This window comes from Pagrus pagrus (genome assembly GCF_965226575.1).
Source record: "Pagrus pagrus genome assembly, chromosome: 16".
Lineage (NCBI taxonomy): Eukaryota > Metazoa > Chordata > Actinopteri > Spariformes > Sparidae > Pagrus > Pagrus pagrus.
Window position 1 is genome coordinate 4,290,264 of NC_140200.1, and position 21,355 is coordinate 4,311,618.

Consider the following 21,355-nt stretch of genomic DNA (forward strand, 5'->3'; position numbering starts at 1 on the left):
GGAGACACAAGACAGGACGACGCACTGATTCAACTGTCAGACAAAAAATGTAACTAGACATCAAAGCATTACAATATGAGAGCGCTACGATGTATATTAAGCTTAATGAACCCTGGTTTTAAGGTCCTCACAAATATAGAAGTAAAAGCGTGTGTGTGTGTGTGTGTGTGTGTGTGTTCGTGCCTCACCCGAGACTTTTTACTGGGAGTGTAAGCTTTGGAGTTGCTGAAAATGAGCCGGACGTCTTTACAGAGCTCAATGGGCGACTGGTACTTTCCTTCTGTTAGCGTGCTGCGAACGGTGCCAAAGTCCATTGGCGACTCGACTATTTGCAGGTAGTCCTGGGAGAGGCGGAGGGGAAGTTGGCACATTTCAATTACACATTTCAAAAGATGAGAACACAATAAGTAGCAGAGGAGAGGAAGAGAGGGTAAAGACGTTAGAGATCTGGAGAATTCGGGGGGTTTTACTTTGAATGGACTGGAGGAAAAAAAAACTGAAGCCACAGAAGCAAAAGAATTCCAGTTAACAAAGAGAGTCGTAGCCCATTGAAACCGTGAGACTTCACATTGTTTCTCCCTCACAACTTTTCCATTAGCTTTGGTCTTCATTACAGATGCTGAATGAAGAGGCCTGAAGAATACCTTCGCTTCAAAACACCACTCTTTGTGTAACTGAATCGTAGCCACTTGTGCCTCAGATTGAACTGCATAGTAAAATTCCAGGACCAAAAAACGGTAACTGAAAATGCTAATTAATTCGAGCCTAATATTTCTGAGGAAGGTAGAGTTCAGACGCACACAATACTGGATAATAAAGAAAGGTACCGGGTATTCCTGCAGGTCCACAGGTTCTCTGAAGGGCTCTGAGTCTTCACACTGAAAGATGAGATCCAGCAGCTCCTTGCAGCGTACCCTCCACGCCTGAGGGTCGTACGAAGGGGGACGAGTTCGCAGTTGGCGCCGCATGGGCTGACGACCCTACAAAAAAATATAAGTTGACAAAAGTAAGACACTCTCTCCTGGACAGCAGCATGTTTGGGGAAAACTGTGTTGCTGTTAGATATTTTACCTTTTTAAAGTTTCGTGTGGACGTTCCAGGAGTGTTAGTATCTTCGTCCTCCTCCTCCTCATCATCATCCTAAATAGATAGGAAACGGGAAATTAAATAAAGGTAACATATTTTGTATCTACAGTCTGCTCTGCAATCGAATATTTTTAAATATTTCAACTCCCTGCTGCCTTTCAGGTGTAACTTGAAGCATTTCACTGGTAGATGGTTGATTTTTATTTTATGAAACCGGGCTGCCAATGCAGTAGAAAAAGGCACATACGCAAATACTTATTGAATCAAGGTGCAACACGATCAGACAAAACAGAGAAAACTGGCTGTGGTATTTCCTTTTTGCTCAAAAGGTAGGCAAACCTACAAAAACTAGAATGGACTGAGCCGCGCATGAACATAGTCTGAACGCTTTTGCTGGTGGGTGACGTACTGAGAGTTAGTCAGACTAGGTTTTGGCTCATCCAGTTTCAAGCTATGATTGTGGGGTGACAAACTTTCTGTTACAAAAAAAACAGTACACTAAAATATATGTAGTGACAGAATCTGGTTTCATATTTGATCAGCACTGCCTCGTTTTACAAATGAATCTCAGTTTCTGAGCCGCCCCTGTCTTGATCTGAGAGAGAGGGCCTTCTGTTCTGATTCAACTTCCTTGCCTCGGGTATACTAAAATGCAGAAGTATAATCTGTAAACAACCCGAGTTTCATATCATCCAGCAGCGGCAAAATGGAGAGGAAGTTAACCATTGTTTATTTGCATATACTTCCCACATTGTAAAAAGTTTCCCTTTAATAACATGAGCATTTTAAAATAGAAACGACTTCTTATAATGTCGGCTTTTGGCGCCATGATTTACAAAGTTTCGGAATTGAGAAGAAAAAAAATATTACATGAATAATATCTTGGCAAAAATGTTCGTGACAATTTTAAGGTGTGAACACGCAGCTGTGTGAACGCACCTCATCTTCAGAGTCAGAGAAGGTGGCCTTCTTCATAGTCCTGTAGAGAGGCATGATGTCCGTCAGACTTTGGTCCCTGAAGAAGACAACAGAAGGAGAGAGCAGAAGTTGTTTTATGTCTGACAGTGCAGATGTTGTGGAATGATTGAAAAAGGAAACGCTGAGTTTTATTAAGTTTAGTTTATCAACATTTCGTTTACAGCCTCTGAGCAGTTGCTTTTCCTCTACAGGCTCTTGATTTAATGACAACATACTCACTTAACGAATTGCAGAATGAGGTCAGAGACGAACTTGGCCGTAGTGACAATGAACGATCCGGGCTCGTTGAATGTTTGGGTGTTGTGTTCGATATAACGAACCTCCCACATCAGAGAGGACAGTCGTCTGAAAAGGAAAATACAAATGTGATCGATGTGTATCTAATTCTCTCTCACACATACACAAGTCTGTTTCTTCTGCCACCTCTTTTTACTCGAGCACAACCTGATGACAGGTACCTGTAGAAGCGGTTCACCAGCCTTTGGCGTATGGTGCTGAGGTCGGTGACGTAGGCCACTACTGTGCAGTACGTGGGGTAGGCTTGTAGGTCCACCGGAAAGGAAAATGGCGCCGCGACATCTAAGGGTGGGGAGATGAGGAATGACAAACACACAGGAAGAAGAGATTATTACGAGAAACAAATCCACTGTAACAGGAAAACGTGGATATCTTTTCTATATATGTGTCTCCTTCAAAATAAAACATCCTGCATATGTTGAGTATTATCTTTCCCCTTTCCTAAAGATCGTCCTACTTACTCTGAATATTCTCACCTAAATTTAGAAACACCTGCAAGAGTTAATACAAATCCTGTCCTGTAAGCCAGCTGCAGCGTGAAGCGTAGGAGTAACAGGGAGAGATCTAGAAGGATTAAAGTGTGTTTGTCTGTGTCTGATCCTCACACTGTCAGTAGAGGGAGCCCTCGGATCAGCTTTCCACTGAGAGGATTGCAGCAGCACAAAGCCTGCACCTAATATGCCATTACATCACTTAACGGGAATTCAAGCAAGCACCTCAATATGCGGCTCAATGTGTTCGCAGCTAATTTCTTTTAGCGTGTGATCTGTGGCTCGGCAGGACTCATGCTGATGAGCTCAGAGCCGTGACTCATGTTGTGTCGAGAGTCGTGCCGCTTTACGAGAAACGAGCCCTCGTGGTTGACAACACATCCCTGCTTGCACGACATGAGTGGATTGTTTATTTCACAGTGGCTTGATGATGTCATACCGAGTGTGCAGAGCTGGTCGATGGCTTTGATGATGCGGTCGCACTCTTCTGCGCGTGTGCGGCAGCCCCATTCGCCTTCCAGTGGGACGTACAGCAGCTCCTTCTGTTCTGCTTCTACCAGCGGGACGCTCATGCCCAACTCCTCCGGGAACGTGGCTGCACAGGGAGAAATTGTACAAGAACATATGTTTGGATTTGTAAAGACAGGGAGTTTAAATGTGTGTGCGCTGTAGTGTGGGTGTACTGTAGTGACCTTACCATCATCGGGGATAGGCTCCATATCCCAAGGACTCATCTTCTCCGTGTCTCCATTGTCCCAGCTGGATGAGAAAACAGTGTTGACGTGAATCATCACACCTTTCACAACTGCAAACACCCACAACCTAAAGTGGATACCATTCTCTCACAAGGTTTTTTCAAAATAAAGTGACCATGAGCGCTCGGTGCTGACACGAAAAACTAACTCAAACAGACAATATGCTTATTAATGATTCAAATTGGAGTGTCAGAGTCCTTCAATAGCAAAACAAAGGGCGGCGTCAGTCGGCATCGTTGTAAATATCTAATTCAAACTGTCATCCAGGAACGTTTCATCAAGTTTCTTGAGTGATTCAAACCATGAGGTGTTTGTGCAGTTAATGAGTGTTGTGAGAGGACGTGTCAGCGGCATAATCACGAGGAGCTATTTGTCTGCAGACAAATCCCTGGTACATGTAAACCATTTTAATGAAATGGGCTTAATTTCTTATTCTTTCAGCGTGGGGGAGTCGGATGTCAAACTCATTTAGTCCCAGGACTCACACACTCACAAGATACAAAGAGACCAACTATACAGGAGACGTAGTGGGAGTAGTGGGAACCCAGTCAGAGGGTTTGTGGGAGCCAACGCTCAAACAATCTATGATTTCAAAGTTAAATTTCTCAGAGTTGAGGTGCGATTTTCTCACTAAGAGATTTTAGTCCCTGCTGCCACTGGGATGATGAATAACATGTAATTCCTAGTTTTTCTCATGTAAACTGTTTCTTTGTTGATTAGTGTGATGATTGTGTTACTGCTCGCTGTGCAACAAATTGCCACTGGCGGACAATAAAGATTACCTTGAACCTTCTCCCTCTGTAACTTCCCTGTGTCTGTTTGTTGAGGTGGCGCCATATATAGTGTATTACACTGTAAGGATCATGTCATGCTGGAATCTGGTTGAGTGACTTGAGAAAACTTTCTGGTATTCATCGTGACATTTACAGTTTTGGAATCTGCAAATAAACAATATGTCTCTACTTCAGAGAGGCTTCCTATGTCTGTTTTCATTTCTGTCTTGATCTGAACCTATGCAGTTTGTAATTTGTTGATGCCAGTCATGGAGGAATCAGGAACTCTTGGTTCGATGCAAAGAATGTCTCCCTAATAATACAACAGATGTATCATGTGGGAATGAGGGTGTGTAGTGCTTTGATCGATCCGTGCGGCCTTAAAACAGAGTAAAATCCAAGCTGTGATCATACCAGACATTGTAGCACTGAAACAGACTGTCGGGGTACTGAGACTGGTAGGGCTCCTGGCTCTCAATGGTCCCAAACCACCAGGCGTCGTCAATCACTGACCGAAACCTGTCACCTGCACACACACATATCACAGTTAGATCTTTCCAAGAAAGCAACAGTTGCCTTCATAAAATGAGACAGAAAATGTACGTGACATAAATAGTTGACTGAAATGTCACCTTGGGCTGAACAATGAATAGATTATTAGTGGAAATATTACCAGATTAATTGATAATGAAAAGGAAAGACATATTTGGTATTCTGCACTACAAAGAGAACACAAAGTCAAAACCGGCTGACCTATCGCCCACTGTCTCTTTCTGGCATTGTCAAACTGCTGCCGCAGCACCAGGAAGTCGATGACATCAGGCATGTCGTGGTACCTGCGACGAGACAAACACGTACATGCAAGTCACAGACTATAACAAAGCGAAAGGAGTTAATAAAACAACCACATTCAAAGTGCAAAATAGATCAAACACAGAGAATTCGGAGAAGCACTTTGCCGTTCCCATAACAGTCCTTACTTTTTGTATCATCAGTCAACTGGATTTAATGTTTTATGAGTACTGTCTTGTCTTGTGTCAAGATGAGAATTCATTTAGGGAAAGGAATGTTATATTTAAACTCAGCAGAGGAGGGAGGCACACGGATTACTGAGGAGAACGGCTTCACACTCTGTGAGCACTGAGTTTCTGCATATTGTTGGAAGAAAAAGGTGAAAAATGGACAGCGCTCTTAAGAACAGGATGTGTCACACTGAGGTGCTTACTTCATAGAGAAGGATCCGCCGGTCAGTTTTCCGGTGTCAGGGTCCAGAAAGGAAAGCTTCAGACAGCACAGTGTGGGCAGGCCGACCTCGTACTTGATGCCAACGATCTTCATCAATTCCTGCTCCTGAACAACACGAATGATTGAAATTAATAATTTCTTCTCAGGGAACATCATCCACATACCCTGGAGCCCCTTTGATCAATGCACAGCTTTTCATTTTCTATCGATAAACAGTGTATCCTCCTCAGCGTTGTTTATTTTGTAGGCTGAGAGAGTGCCAGCGATGCCACAGTAAGTTTTTCATGCTGAGAAAAGTGATGCTTCAGTGTTGCTAGGCCTGTTTGTTCAAATGACCAAAAAAAGAAGGAATAGAAGAAAACGCTGCGCTTCACACGTTGCAGGCAATACATTCAGAAAGATGAACACTGTGCCTGCAATGCATTACGGACTGCTGTCTGCACAGAAATTGCTATTTTCTGCCTCCACACATAGAGAAGAAATGAAAAATACACAAGAATACAGTCCCATAAGCTGTTACTTTTAAGTGGTAAAAGTCTGTTTTCCACTCTTAGAGACAGTTTCATGTACGGGGACGGGACTTTCTTCTGCAGACAGTTTTCTTTTAGGTTATTAGGAAGGAAAGGGGACTCAAGTGAACAAGTGAACATGAAAGTGAAACCAGACAAGCGTCTGCGATACAGAAGAAATACTGTGTTGTGTGCAACGGGGAATGATTGCATCATTGTGGCTTGAAATTATTCAGGTTCCTAGGAATTGCTATCTATTCTTTTTTTGTCTTTTTAGCCATTACTGTGGAAACTCAGCATCCTTAAAAGAAAGTAAGAGACAGCTAAAAAGGCAGTGAAGATCCCAAATCAGCAGAAATGGAAGAAGCACTGAGGCTCTTCAACTTAAATTAAAGTGGTAACACCACAGTGTCCAAAGTACACAGGTATATGCATCAAACAATACTTAAAGTACCAAAAGTTACAAGTATTTGTAATCCACAATAAAACGTGTATTATTATTGTATCATAATTATTGATGCATTAATGTGTTCATCACTTTAATGTTGACGCTGGTAAAGGTGCTTATATTCTGGCTAGCTTGGAAACTCCCCCCACAGATCGATAAAGTTTGATCTTAATCTATTATATTACATCATATTTTTGTTGATTATATTTTCATTAATTAAACAAAATTGGAAAAGTAACTAGTAACTGAAGTTGTCAAATAAATGCAGTGGAGTAAAAAGTACAATGTTTGCCTCTGAAATGTAGAAATATATAGTAGCAGAAAATGGAAATACTCGAGTAAAGTACCTCAAAACTACCCATGTAAAGCAGTTGAGTAAATGTACTTAGTTACTATCCACCATTTGAAGGATCAACAGGATCTAGAAACTGATGTTCACGTCTATCAGAGAGGTTTAGAGTCTTTAATTTAATCTGTAACTTTTACTTTTATGATATTGTGATGACTTTACAGTACAAATGTATTCCCTCTATATGAGGTCTGTATTTATTGATTTATTTTCATGGATCTGCTGTGATTTTTATAAGGGACTTCTCCTCGGTGGTTGTGTACACAAATAAAGAGACATTATAAATCTGGAGGTACACGGGGTCTCTGTTCAGTGAGTCTTCGATCCGTCTTTGTCACTCTGTTTCTTACCCGGAGCTCCATCTTGTGCCAGGGCTGCTTCTTAGGATTGATGCTGTAAATCTTTTTTTGTTTGGCCATCTCCACATAGGCTTCATGGCCCTGTCTGAAGTAGTATACCTGCACACACACACACACACACACACACACACACACACACACACACACACACACACAAACATCAAATCAAATACACCAAAGAACTGTATCTTGTATATATTTCTGTGTTGTAACTCTAAAACTTGTTGCAACATACTTTTGCAGCTGCTTTTAGGGATTGCAATCAGTCAGTGTGCCCCTTATTTTCTTGTGTGTAATGGGCATCACAGCCTCAAGGGGCGGCTAAATTTAGTGCAGAGTTTTAGTCTTGTTGCTATGTAAAACATGAGCCAGTGTTTTGGACTGAGGAGACATGTGGGGCACATGTGGTGAGGACACTGTAACAGAAACAGGCGGCGTGTACCTCGTCTCCCATCTGGGGTATGTAAGGACATCTGCGGGGGACCGTGTCTGTGATCCAGGCGGAGGGAAGCCACTCCTCCAGAGTCAGCCCTTGCTCCTGCAGCTCTGTCCTCTAAAGGACACACGACAAAGTAAAACATGTCATACTTATACACCGTTCTTATGTTTACTATTAATTCTCATCTAATGTATACATACTTCATATCAAAAACTGTCATTTGTCTAATTTTTCTAAATCAAATGTCTCAAAAATACACTCATTTGTGCAAATGGCTGAGTAAAAGTAATAACTCTGAATTACAGTGAAAGAAAGTTACTAATGACAAACCTTCCTCTTCTCCTTTGGCTGCTTCTTCTTTGGTAACGCGCCGTCTTTGTCGGCTTTCTCTTTCTTTCTTTCCTTCTTCCCGTCCCTCTTCTTCTCCTCGTCCTCCTCAGAGCCTCTGCTTTTCTTTTTTACTTTCACACTTTTCTTGGGCGGTTCAAGGTTGATCCCCGCATCTGCTGTCCAGTCGGAATAATCGCTGGAGTAGTCGCTGCGGAGACAGAAGATTAAATGCGCAGATGCATCTACGTTTCTGATTTGCATACAGAACGTGCGTGTATCCATATGAGATAGTGGATATGATAAATGTGTGTGATATGCCGTATGTATCTTACCTTGAACTACTGTGGTCGTCCGGCCACGGCTCCTTTCCCTCCTCCTCCTTCTCCTCCTCTGAGGAATGGCCGTTGATTTGCCGTACCTCCACCTCTCCCTGGTAGCACACATTATTTCATGTTAGCACACAGAATCAGTGGAAAGGAACGGCTTTAGAAATGGACTGCATGTGGGAGCTGAGCAGGTCAGTTTTTCAGATTATTTTTGCTGTAGAGCTACACCCTCTTTAACCGTTCAATGCTCCAGAAACAAAATATTCCCATTGTTAGACTCGACTTGTAATAAAAGTGGACGCCGAGTTTTTAAAGATCTATTTCACTGTTGGGCTGCTTAATAGCTATGAAGGTCGGGAAATGTAACACTTTTCAGATTACTTTGGAGAAATAACACGAAAAAGAGAAAAGTCTAGTTTAAAGAGGAGTCTAATATATCATTACATCTATTATATTCATCTTATATTTCTCAGTACTAGAAGTAAATAATTGTTCGATGCTCTGTAAAGTCCAGACGCAAAACAATGGGCGGCAAACGGTTAACATGCTAGCAATGTCTGAAGAGGTGAAATCAGCAGAAGTAAAATCAACTCCAAAGATGTGCTGAAAACAACTTCAGGACATCTTAAAAACAAAAAAGACTACAACAAAGACAAATGTTTGAAGCCAAAGTGTGTGTTTTTCGAGTTTCAAGAAGTGTTAACCACATAGCAAAACAATGCAGTCCACCTCTGAGGCGCTTTCGTCGTCATCGCCGGCCTCGGCACTCTGGCGGCTCGTCTCCTCCATGGCAGCACGAGTCTGATAGCCGTGGTTACCCTGGCTCCTCCTTGCCTCGTCGACTACGCACTCTGACGTCAGATGGACCTGCAGTGGAGGAGAGGATGTGGGACAACAAAGTCAGATGATAGTATGATGCGTACGGATACGGAAGTATAGTTCAACAAGGAACAGGAAATCTCTCTCATGAATAAGTGGGTTATGGGAGAAAAATAATTATATTCCTGTCGAACAATAATGTTTGTATATAATAGTGTGTGTGTGTGTGTGTGTGTGTGTGTGTGTGTTAATTCACTTACCCTGCTCTCCTTGGGGAGCGAGTGGATGGTGCGTCTCCTCCTTTCTGACTGATAAATATTGATCTCCTCCTCCCCTTTAGCCTCTCGCCAGTTCACCTGTCTCCTACAAAACAAACACACACACACAGAGTCATGACATGCATTAATAGCATCACCTCAGAACGCAGGCTCCTCTCTGTGACGTGTGTACAGTATGTGTGTGTTACCTGACGGAGGCGTCCTCCAGCTCCGGGACCAGCACCCTGCGGCTCCAGGCCACCAGGTCTCCCTCTGTGGCCATCTGGCTGCGCGGGGCGTTGCTGTGCATCTGCCGGACGCCCTCGATCTGCCCGCTGCGACGCAGACCCACGTTGGGTGGAGAGTGGACCTCTGTGGGCGAACCGACCGATCCTGAGGGGAAGAGATGTCGAAGAGAGAGAAATAAGTGATCAACAGCATTTTAAGTGAACGTGTTTTGGGTGAAGCAGGTTAATATATTTGATAAAGCAAGCTGGACAGCAAAACTTTTTAATATAGCACATATTACACGCTTCAACAACTCGTTCCTTTAGTTTTAATGTATCATTGCACGCCACCTTCCCAACATCACAAGACTGATTTCAAACTATCAGTGCACATCACGCACGCCGGACGTAGCGAGACGAAACAATGTCACAAGACTGAAAGATACAGAGGAGGGGATACGAATGGGGACAAAACGCCTGTTAGTGTCTCGTATCTGCAGACACCCTCTGTCTGGTTTTTCTTATTTTCTCATTTTTTGCTGTGCTCGGGACGCTTGACCAAAAGCAAAATGTCAGCTGACATCCCGGGAGTGAGACTCAACAATCAACTATGTTTCTGGTGCGTTTTTGAACAGCACAGAAAAATCCTACTGATTCTTCCTTTACGTTAAATAGTCTAAGAATTCTGTAAATATGATGTGAGGTTCAGTGAACTTTGCACAGAAATGTCCTTCTTTTATACCTTGGTCACATTTCAGAGCCTTTTTTGTGTCTGTACTTCTGTAAGAATCTGTGGACATATACGAACACTTCCGTGTACCTTAAAAGTGTTCGCAAATGCCACCATGTTTCTCTAAATTTAGTGAAATAGTCTTTGTTGTTAAAATAATGTGAAAAGACAGCAGCTTATGTTTATTGATTATCATCCTAAACTGACTGACGTCTTCAAGTTGCTCATTTTGTCCGACCGAAAGAAGCTTGAACCATAAATCGTATAACAAAATAGTTGCTGATTATTCCTGTGTTGATTGACTAATCAGTTTATTAAGTCACTGTTTCAGCACTGAAAGTGAAGAGTAGTGGATACAAAGAGCAATTTCCATTCATTTAAAATAATTTGCATTCATTAAAAAAAGTCTCGGTCTTGTCTTGTTCTCCCTTATTTGTAATTTTTTATTTGTCTACAATTTCTTTTTCATTTTAAGTTAAAGTTACTGTAAACACATTTTTTCAACTCCAATAAAGCCCTAATTGAATTGCATTTAGAGACTAAAGAAAAGGAGATGATTTGAACAAACAGGGATGCCAGTTACTGAGTTAGTTAATGATATTTCATTTGTAAAATAGAGTTTACAAAGCACGCAATAAAGACACTGCTGCTGTTAGATAAAGCCAGCTGCATGCGGGCAATTACGTATCATAGTGTGCGTTAACGTGTTAGTATGGAGCACCTGCGTGATTTAGATCTGCTGAATGTTTTCATCACTTAATGGATCAGAAGAGCGAAAGGGAGATATGATGATACACTGATGTACTTTCAAGGTTTCCTGTGTGAATCTCACTACGCTGCTCAAAATGCTTGTTTTGTAAAACTGGAAATAATGCATGGTGCTGTTTCCCTTTGAAAAATAACAACTAAATATGAAATATCATTGCATCTGTGCTGTATTTTCCACACAGTGTATCATAGAAATGCATCATATCTCGATTAAAATAAGTCTGCAACGTACAAATGCCACAACCTTTAGAAAGATTCAGTATTTTCACTTCATTTCACTTTCCCAGAGTGATGTCCTCACTACTCCACCGCAGTTGAAAACTAAAGCGAACACACTGAACGGCTGCCCACACTACCATAGTACGGCCTTCCTGCTGTAAGGCGGTCTTACCTCTGCTGGCCCTGGTGTCGTTGGTACCAAGTCTTTGGTCCTGTTCCTGCTGCAGCCTCTGAATCATAGTATCCAGAGGACTGGAACCGTCCACCGCCTGCTCGCTCACCACTTGGTTAAGGCCTGATGAGACAGGAATTGGGTAAGAGCAGGAGAGAGAGCGTTAACTTAAATCCAACAGAAATTACAGTTTTACCACTACTGTTTTATAATAACTGGATGCCCATGTTGCTCTGTTGCATTCACTTCTATTTCTCTGTCGTGGAGCATGTAGAGTCACATCATCTCACGAGCATGCTTCTTTCCCACCTTGCCTCCTTCACCTATCTCCACTGTGTACCACTAATGCATTTCAATTGTTACTGTTTGTATCCCTGCCAAGATTTTAAACAACCTTATTAATTCTAGGTTTAATTGCCAATGCTGGTGTAGTTGCGGTAAAAGCCTCTAATTAGGCACATTTGAGGACGGATAGCTTGTCAGGCTACGAGAGCTGTATGATCGGCTCGACTAAAGTGTCTTTGATCAGCTGCTAGATGAGTTCAGACAGCCTCGCCTGCAGGTAAAGACCTGATCTGAAGCGTACAAGCAAACATGAGCGGAGCAGAGTTACAACTGAGTTCATGCCTTCATATCACGAAGAGAACAGATTCAACTGAGGGTCGGCTTTTAGCCTCTGTACCTGAGGAGGTGACCCCCATCTGCGGGATCAGCTGCTCATCCCTGCAGCCCTCCCTGCCAGGCACCAGCCGCTGGTATCTAGGGGGGTGAGGGTTCCCGTCCACATCCACCAGGAAGGGTGGGGGCATGAGGTGCGGCGCCTGCTGAGTCTGCTCGTCCAGCACGTAATTGTTGGCATCCCGGATCAGTGGCCGGTAGTCAGTGTGGAAGAACATCTGGTCCGCTATCTGGAAAAGTAATGAGCTACATTAACTCACGTGCATAAAGCTAATACTTCCGTATGTTTTCAATGAGGTTGTAGAAGAATGATCAGATGTGGGGAAATTACACTGGCGTTTTTTATTACTGATAACTTCAGGAGGAGCTGCTAAGTGTCAGGCAGAGGGAGGCCTGTTGCTTTTACCTTGTCATACTTGCTGCTGGAGCCGAAGCCAAAGATGAGCAGGTGTCCATGGGAGTCGGTGGCGGCAAAGTGCTGCCCATCTGGACTACATTTGCAGTCAAACAATGCTCCGTGCCCTTGGCCCTCAATCTATCCACACATACAGAGAGGGGAGGGGGTGGGGAGATAGGTGCACACTGTAAATCATAATATTACACTACCAGGGGGAATTCTGAGCAACGGTAGCAACTGTTTGGCATCGTCACAGTCAACTGGAAATATCTAGCACACAGTATCAGATGCAGTTTTCCTTAAGTCACTTGAAAAGTAATGATTAATAAAGATTTAACAATTGTTTAATAAATAGTTTACAAAGAACTGTTTGTTGACAGTGAAAGTACTATGAACTAAAGTGTAATAACCACAAATTTACCATTTATATCTGGTGGTTAATATTAATAGTTACAGATTTTACATGAATAAAAAATGACTGTAACACTGTACTTCCCATTTTCCAGCAGCAACAGAGAAACAAACAGAAGATAAGAGCAGTGATAAAACACAACGCCAGCTGAAGAGACTAAATCTTTATCAACAGAAAACCTTAACTGTTCTGGCAGTCAGCCCACTGTTGCCTTTATTTTATTCTGTGGGTATTCCTTCACTCTCACAATAACTCCATTCTCTCATTGTTCAGAGTTTGTGCCTCTCTCTGTGTCCCTTATTCAGTAAAACATGGCAAACAACCCAACGCAGATTAACCTGATGCAATAAAAAACTCCCATTCATCTTCAACTGCGTGTGTTTTTTTAGCGAGCTGCAGGAACAGGCAACTCTAGAAGTAGTTAAATAGTGTTATTAATAGACCGAGCAAATATCCAGGTACAGAAATGGTACAGCACCACATCCTCTATCACACTTACAGGATTTTTAAAGAACCTCCCTTACTTGCAAACACACACATAAGAGCTACAGGAGCAACAGCACTGATGAAACTGTTTGCAGTGGATCTGGCAAAGTAAGAATGAGCAGAGCATGTTTAGTTAAACCAACCTTGCCTTATTGCAAAATGGTGTTTTGGGATATATGATGTTAATAATGTAATAATATAAAAGCAACAGTGCACCTCTGCTTGCACTGGCTTGCTCCCATTAAATCGAGGCTATGTAGCGTCCAAAAGAGTTAAAACATTTTCTTTCTTTTTGTAAATTAAAAGTTAAATGAATTCTGCTTCTGCTACAGTCTTAGTGTAACATGACACACAGTATATTCAATGAGTTTTGAAGACAGCCTAGTCAGAGGTTCATTTCCTCTCCTGTGGAGAGAGTGCTGTACTAACACTGGCAACCTTTAGATACTTATCTGTGTACCTGACATGAATGAATCAGTTCCTTATGAATAATTTATACTTGTGCTTTTTGAACACTATATTTTTAAAACGTACCATTAGCCTGTAACTGTCACTTGTGCCAGTGTGTCCACAATTAGCAAAGGTGATGAGTAAAAGTTTCAAACTGAAATTTGGGCCATTTCACCATCACATGTTGTTAATATAGACTGTGCAAACAAAGTCACTGGGTCTGAGAAGTGAAGCCAATGCAGAAGTGCATTCTTTCTAATGTCCAGAAGGAAACGACTCGCATGGTTTCAAAAAGAAGGCTGATGTATGGAAGTCTATGCAAAAAACTGAACCCACTTCTCGCTCTATTTATAACCTCAGTAAACTGTTTCCACATGAGTTGGTTTCGAGTCTTCTTCAATACAAAAGGATGTTCATTTTGTACATTATGGTTTCATTTTTAGTAAAGCAGACAATAATAGCTCCACCCCCTCGTCCAAATAGTCACCTCAGGCTCCAAAAAACAAGATGGCGACGGCCAAAGTACCAAACTCAAGACCTCAGAGCAGCAGTCATCAAACCGATGGTCGACATCATGTCCACTTTTTTCATACAATCTATGGTTGTTGAACATTATTCACAGTCTATGATCAACACAGAGATTTTGGCCTGCTGAGTGACTCACTTGTTTTGACACTGTGATTAATGCCGTCCTTGGTTACCATAGAGACACACGCAGGAAATAAAACCAGTGGCAACAATGATTAACACACCAGGTGAATATGTACAGTGGCATATGCACTTCAGCGTGGTGTCATGATTTCACTCTACCCTTGACTCGTGCCCACGGCCACACACCGTGGTGCCGTGGTGCCTTTAATGACAAGAGGAAAAATTCAAGCATGGGGGAGGTGAGAACAGCAAAGAGAGAAAGTGAAAGTGATCAGAGGGGAAGAACAGTGACGGCTGAGAGGGAAAGAATGTGAGCCAAAGAGTGACACCAAGAAAAGAAAGGAGAAAGCATGTGTGTGGTGGGAAAGAAGCAAAGAATAAAGGAGGAAGAAAATAAATAACAAAACTAGTCTGTATCTTTTTTGCTGATTCACTGTGCGTGAAAACATGACATCTGTGTGACGGGGACAAATATCTGGATCTGGTCACTTTCAGCTTCAGTGTGAACACAGCCAAAGAGAACATGGCGGGTGAGAGGTAATGAGACGAAGGGACAGGAGAAAGAGAGAGGCGCAGGGTGGTCAGCAGTCTCACCATGTTGAAATACGAGCGGATCTTCACTCCCCTGGCCAGGTCCCACACGATGCAATTCCCGTCATGACCCGCTGAGAAAAGGATTCTTGGATCGAAGGGGTGTGGCTCCAGGACGAACACCTCGTCCTCATGACCCTGATGTTAAACAACATCAGCGGTCAGATTACGGCACCCCAAGAAATTAAAAATGACAGAAAAAAATCCTCAGTGTTTTGTCGCTACATACCATGAGGACGTGGACGAGGTTGCCAGTCGTCGAGTTCCACACCTTCAGCGTGAGATTGTTGGCCGCTGTGATCACCGTGCCGTCGTGGCGGTCCCATGCTACCATGGTAACCTTCAGCTTGGTCACCTTGTCCTCCAGCGGTGGCGGGTTGTACTTTCTGATGGCAAAGATGTTGAAACATTGACGTCAAGCGTGTACCAGTAAAGATCAGTTAATAGGCACAAATGACATCAAAGGGAAAATAAAAAGACATCTTGTGAAACATTTCAAATGTCATAAAAAATGAATGCATCCTCTTTTCTGGGTTATTGATCAAAGATGTGAACAATTCATCGTCTGGCTTGTCCTGCTAATGAATTTAATCTGTTATCCTCTGTGCCTTTATACACAATTAATGAGGAGCTAGCCAGTCTGACAGCTCGACCTTATCTATTTACACTTTAGGGTAATTATTCACAACATCTGCTGTTAATGTTTACATGTGTAAACTGTGAAAACCAGCACTTCCAAAACATTTCAACACCTTCTTGTGCAATTTCCTGACGCTGTTTGTACTTTGTTTCAGGACAAGATCACGAGGTAAAAGACATGGGTACTGAACTTCTTTTGAGGAGTACCAACTCAGGCTAAATCAACTGGTGCCAAAGTTCAGTTCCTGAGAGCACATCTAGGTGAGAGAGTAACTTAGTATAGAAGTGAGAGAGCAAGACGGTGTCTACCCTGCAGCTTGTTCAAGTCACATTGAGTCAGGACAATGGAGAGCTTAAAGCAGTCGGGAAAGCCGGGACCCCTGCAGCAGCCACGGCTAACGTTAGCACGGCTGCAGGCGAGAAGAAGAAGAGGTTGAGCCCTCCACGGAGGATGAGACTTCAAGTGAGACGTCAACAAATTCATCCACATCCTCAGGTAGTTTATCAGCTAATTGGATAAATTGTTGTTGGAGATAACTGTCTTGGAGATAACCCTATGGTAATACATACAGTATGTATCAGTTTAGTTGTATTGTTGTTGGTTTTCATTCTTTAAAATAATAAAAATCTGTATTTATTCTCATGTTTGTTTTGTTCACTCAGGCAATAGACACTTAAATAGCCTGTCAGTGTCCTCTTCATTCATTCACTGTCTGTGATGGCTGCAGTAAATCTATATTCTGTCTGGGAGCAGTCGGGTAATCAATCACCGTGTCACGCTTCATGCCACAGGTGGGAAGATGTTTTTTTTCTGTCTCTAACTTAATTATCTATGTGCTGTAGATTATGCAGTAGGTCACCATACTCGAAAAAACAGATAAATGCAGGTCTAAATTATTGTGAGAGAAGCATTTTGCTGCTGGCACAAAGGGCAGAAAGTCTCGTTTTAGCTCTTTCTAATAAAAATTTCAAAACAGTGCATTGTTTTCAAGTGTGAATCTTCGCACACTACAGGTCTGGCACTTTTGCACGCAAGAAGATTGATTTTTGTAAAATTTAGAGTGACATTATAACCCGCAGGATCATCCCTTCCCACGGCTCTGAGCTCTGAGCGCAGCAGCGCGCCAGACTTTTGACAGCCGTGCACACACATACCCGGGTAATTTGGTCTGCATGTCCAGCAGAATGCTCCTCCAGCCCTGAGGCTGCAGCTGCCAGATTCGCGCTGTACCATCTCTGCTGCCGCTTACGAACCTACAACACAAAAAAACAAACACACACACGCCAATTTGTGAGCGCAAATTAATGCATAGGTAAACTGTAAATATAACACTCGGTTCTGTTTCAGCTTTCTGCAGTACAATGAATGCTTTCATCTTCAAACATCAGGATACACTAATTATATGAACCCTCCCACCCGTCTCCTTCTCCATCTCCATCTCCTCCACCCCTTTCTTTTTGCATAGACAGTCTACCTCCCTCACTGCTGAGATCACTGCAACCCAGGGGAATTACAGCTGAGCTTGTTTTTCTGCAAACTCCACATAGGCACACACAATTTAACACCAGGAGAGTGCATGATGTGTGCAAGTGTATGCCTGTGTGTGTGTGTGTGTGTGTGTGTGTGTGTGTGTGTGTGTGTGTGTGTGTGTGTGTGTATGTGTGTTTGTGTGAGGATGTGTTTCAGAGCATGTATCAAATAGCAAGTAAAGTAAGTGTTTCTGCTGACATCATCAAGACACATTACAACACCCTGAGGTTCCATAAAAACAAACGGCGGTGCACACACAAAAATTAACTACAGCTATTTTGTAGCTCGACAAACACACACACACACACACACGCACACACACCGACTGTGCAACCCTACCTGTCACTGCAATGTGAAAATTGGATGCTGTCAACTTTGTCCTAGGTGAGAAAAACACAGGAGAAAAATCAAAACAATGCCACGAGTAACAAACATTTTCTCCGCTAGCGTTGCAAATAACGACAAAAATAAACTTTTACAGAGCTTTGCTTAGTTGCCAAGGAGAATGATGACCCATATTTTCAAGACTACGACATCTCCAGGACAGCTGAGCAGACGTTAGCTGCTGGGGAAGTCCATGAGATACAGTTGGAGCTTTGGTAGCATTGGGAAACTAAAGCACGTAAGTGGACATTGAGTTAAGGGTTTTTTTGGGGGGGTCAAACTACTGTTTCCAAGGTGAGTGAACCCTCGTGCTCGATATTTGATGAATTTCAGAAACAACCTGCTGAATGATGCAGATACAAAAATGTAGTTTTTCACAGTTACAGCACAGTTTTTGTGATAAAGCACTTTAGTGACTCACCGTATGGGACTCGAGTTCGGAGATCTTCTCTGGTTGGCCTGACCCGAAGTAATACACCCGGATGATGTGATCCGTGCTTCCTGTTGCCAGGAACATACCACCTGGACACACACACACACACACACACACACACACACACATACACATAAAAGCGTCTGAGTAACTAAATTCATACATTCCAGCACTCATTTTTTACATGAATAATGGAAACAATACACTTTAAAACGAACAAACAATTGTCCTTTGATTGTGGGTGCAAACTTTGTGCAATAGAAACTTTACAGTTGTTTATCATATGTTTAAGGTCAACGGCATCTCAAATTAGAAATATGCTCTCAATAACTGTGAAGCACACTTATTCCACATTTACTGAAAATCAGTGGCCCACTCGAGTGCGGTTGTCTGCTGTGCGAAGCTCTTCACTTAATCTGGGCTAAATGAGCACATTTTTTCAGCTCTGCTGCCGTTTCCCCTCCGGCGGTGAGGAAGCATGCGTAAAAAATCAAAAGCGAGCGGCGCCTCACCTGCGCTGAAGGAGGAGCAGATCATCTGGACGCCAGGTCTGGAACGCTCCGTGAACTTACTGGGCCTCTGACTGGACACAGACACACACAGAAAGTGACATTTATGAAGAAACACAAAAAAAGTGACACGTCATCCCAAATCTGTGCGTAGTTAAGATCAGTAGTCTACAACAATGTTCTGCATAAGGCAAAGACATCAAGATAACATACAGCATAATAAGTAAACTATTATGTTCACCATGTAACAAACAAAAACAACTATGAAAACAAAACACGTTTGCACAAAGAAGAACAGCATGTAGATGTAAAAGGTGTGACCAGCACTTGTGCAGGTGAGACTGCGTGTACAGTGTGTGCTGCGTCTTGTGTTTCTCACCCGAACTTGAGCGTGCGTGCATCCCACTGCCAGAAGCAGATGGTGCCGTCAGCTCCGGTGGAGGACAGGTAGCGCTTGGAGCCGCAACAGAGAGGAGAAAACTGCAAACACAACCAATTAGAGGTTACAGCAGAGTTATACTGGGCGATAAGAATATGTTTTGCGAACACTCCAGTAAGAAAAGAAAGGAAAATTAACCCACATGAGCTTCAAAAGCATCCGTAACAATGAAGGAAGAGGTGAGAGGATGCAAAAAACCTCAAATACAGAGATGCACAGATAAATATGCAAACAAAACAAACGCTGTGTACGATCAAGCGTTTACAGGATATGGCTGGCGATGTTGTGTATTCCTCTTACTGTCTATAAATCCCATGAGAAGATCAAAAACAAACATGTCCTGATCCCACTGAGAAGCTGCACCTGTGTACATATGATTCCTGTGTTGCCCCTAAAACTATTCAAAACCCCTGAATTAGCCCTCTTCCTTTATCACAATGAACTCGGGCACTGTAGTCTGTTTTCCACCAGCAAAGTGCACTATTCACTCTTGTTATGGTGATGTTTACTAAACACTGCAGTGCCCAGCTGTTTCAGGAAATCACCTTTTGAGATTCACATTTTCAGCAGCAACAAACAGCTTAAGGCTGAATGCCACAGACAGGAGAGGGGAAAATGGATTTTCATTGGGATAATAAGAAAAAACGCAGAATAACATAAATAATACATTTCTGATTAAAATGAGTCTTCTCATGGAACCAATACTGGCGATTTACTGGATGCTGGATACCAGCCGGTCATGTCAGAGGCGTCTTGTTGACCTCATCTTCTTAACATGTACACCCACAGTGGATTGTACAACAGTTTGTCATGAGCTAATTATTGTTTTAGTGGCTTTTACATTATAAAAAGAATGTAATTACACGCATCATATTTAGTGTCTTAACTGTCTAGTGTGGATAATGTTTCTAAAATATAAAGTTACAGACACTCTACAGACAGACAGACTGGTGAAAAGTGTTGTTATAAATATTGTATTGGCTTTCCATTCCTCTTTTTGTGCAAACCAAACACACGCAGACAAACATGCATGTGAAGCCACACACCCTGAGCACCCGCCTACCTGCAGCGAGGTGATGGAGGCTGCGTGTCCCTCCAGGACGGCCAAAGGGGCGCAGGTCTGTAAGCACCACACTCTGATAGTCTTGTCACAGGAGCCGGCGGCGATCATGGTGTTCTCGTAGCTGACCGCCATGTCCGAGATCTCGGCGGCATGGCCGCGCAGAGTCGCCAGTAGCCGTCCGTCATCTGTTCCCCAGATCTTAACGAGGCAGTCGTCTGAGCCCTGGAAACGAAAGACGGCACAGCCAATACGGGGTGAGTGAAGTATTTTTATATATGTCTGCCTCTAAGGCACACTTCAAGAAAGACAAATTAAACATGTCAAGTTCAAAAACGATTTTAAAATATATCTGGGCCGACTGCAGCCTTAGACAGTCAGCAGATTGGTAAACTAGGAGGACAAACAGAAGGAGGATGAAGTTCTTCAGATTCAGAAAATAGAGGTGACTAATCTGCAGCGTGTCCAAAAGTGACAATGAACATTTCAAGGCACCAGACTGTCGTCTGCACAAGCGCTTTCAGTGCATTTACACGCACATACTTATTACCAGCCAAGGCAACACGTGAGCTCTGCAGCTGTCATGAAAAATCCTTTAAATTATTTTAGACTATCTGAATACAAATTATGGACAAAATTAGAAAAAGAACTGACAGGCTGATTGTCACTGTGGTGTCAGTATATATGAGTAAGTGTTTGATTATGCGAGGACATAAGGAGTGTACTTTTTACTAAAATATCCTTCACTTATGCTGATTTCTTCTGGCTGGATGATTATGAAAAAGTGAAGTTGTGCTTCAGGAGGGGGAAGCTTTGTTGTAGCAGATTTTTGTTTTGCCGAGTTTGGGAGAGAAGGCAACTTGTAATTGTGCAGCGAATTGAAATGTTTGACAGCTGCACTCGACTGAGGGTTGGGCTCTTTGTGTGACTGTCACAAAAATAAAGGAAATCAATTAATTAATCAGTCATATGCTGTATATGCAAGGAGCCAAACTTTAAGTTAGTTTAAGCAACTCGGCTGTCAGTGGTAGAAAATTAAATTAAATTCAAATAACTTCGCAAATACAGAAACAATAAGCATACTAAGTGGTGACTATTTTTAATCTTTTAATGCCTTC

General features: G+C 42.5%; 1 protein-coding gene across 1 annotated transcript in view; it reads right to left on the reverse strand.

The window, feature by feature from the left end:
- phip (PHIP subunit of CUL4-Ring ligase complex) overlaps nt 1-21,355 on the reverse strand; it is a 35,828-nt gene that overhangs the window by 6,338 nt on the left and 8,135 nt on the right. Inside the window, exons 8-36 of the mRNA XM_084377748.1 lie at nt 20,241-20,462; nt 19,118-19,218; nt 18,742-18,812; nt 18,218-18,318; nt 17,752-17,792; nt 17,037-17,135; nt 15,472-15,628; nt 15,246-15,380; nt 12,662-12,790; nt 12,260-12,485; nt 11,578-11,700; nt 9,671-9,854; nt 9,465-9,567; nt 9,115-9,252; nt 8,392-8,489; nt 8,060-8,267; nt 7,733-7,843; nt 7,282-7,389; nt 5,606-5,730; nt 5,134-5,216; nt 4,795-4,906; nt 3,550-3,611; nt 3,292-3,447; nt 2,523-2,643; nt 2,284-2,409; nt 2,026-2,101; nt 1,072-1,140; nt 828-980; nt 189-341 (exon numbers count right to left, since the gene is read on the reverse strand). Of these exons, the coding sequence (XP_084233874.1) occupies nt 189-341; nt 828-980; nt 1,072-1,140; nt 2,026-2,101; nt 2,284-2,409; nt 2,523-2,643; nt 3,292-3,447; nt 3,550-3,611; nt 4,795-4,906; nt 5,134-5,216; nt 5,606-5,730; nt 7,282-7,389; nt 7,733-7,843; nt 8,060-8,267; nt 8,392-8,489; nt 9,115-9,252; nt 9,465-9,567; nt 9,671-9,854; nt 11,578-11,700; nt 12,260-12,485; nt 12,662-12,790; nt 15,246-15,380; nt 15,472-15,628; nt 17,037-17,135; nt 17,752-17,792; nt 18,218-18,318; nt 18,742-18,812; nt 19,118-19,218; nt 20,241-20,462 (3,591 nt within the window). The remainder of the gene's footprint in view (nt 1-188; nt 342-827; nt 981-1,071; nt 1,141-2,025; nt 2,102-2,283; nt 2,410-2,522; nt 2,644-3,291; nt 3,448-3,549; nt 3,612-4,794; nt 4,907-5,133; nt 5,217-5,605; nt 5,731-7,281; nt 7,390-7,732; nt 7,844-8,059; nt 8,268-8,391; nt 8,490-9,114; nt 9,253-9,464; nt 9,568-9,670; nt 9,855-11,577; nt 11,701-12,259; nt 12,486-12,661; nt 12,791-15,245; nt 15,381-15,471; nt 15,629-17,036; nt 17,136-17,751; nt 17,793-18,217; nt 18,319-18,741; nt 18,813-19,117; nt 19,219-20,240; nt 20,463-21,355) is intronic.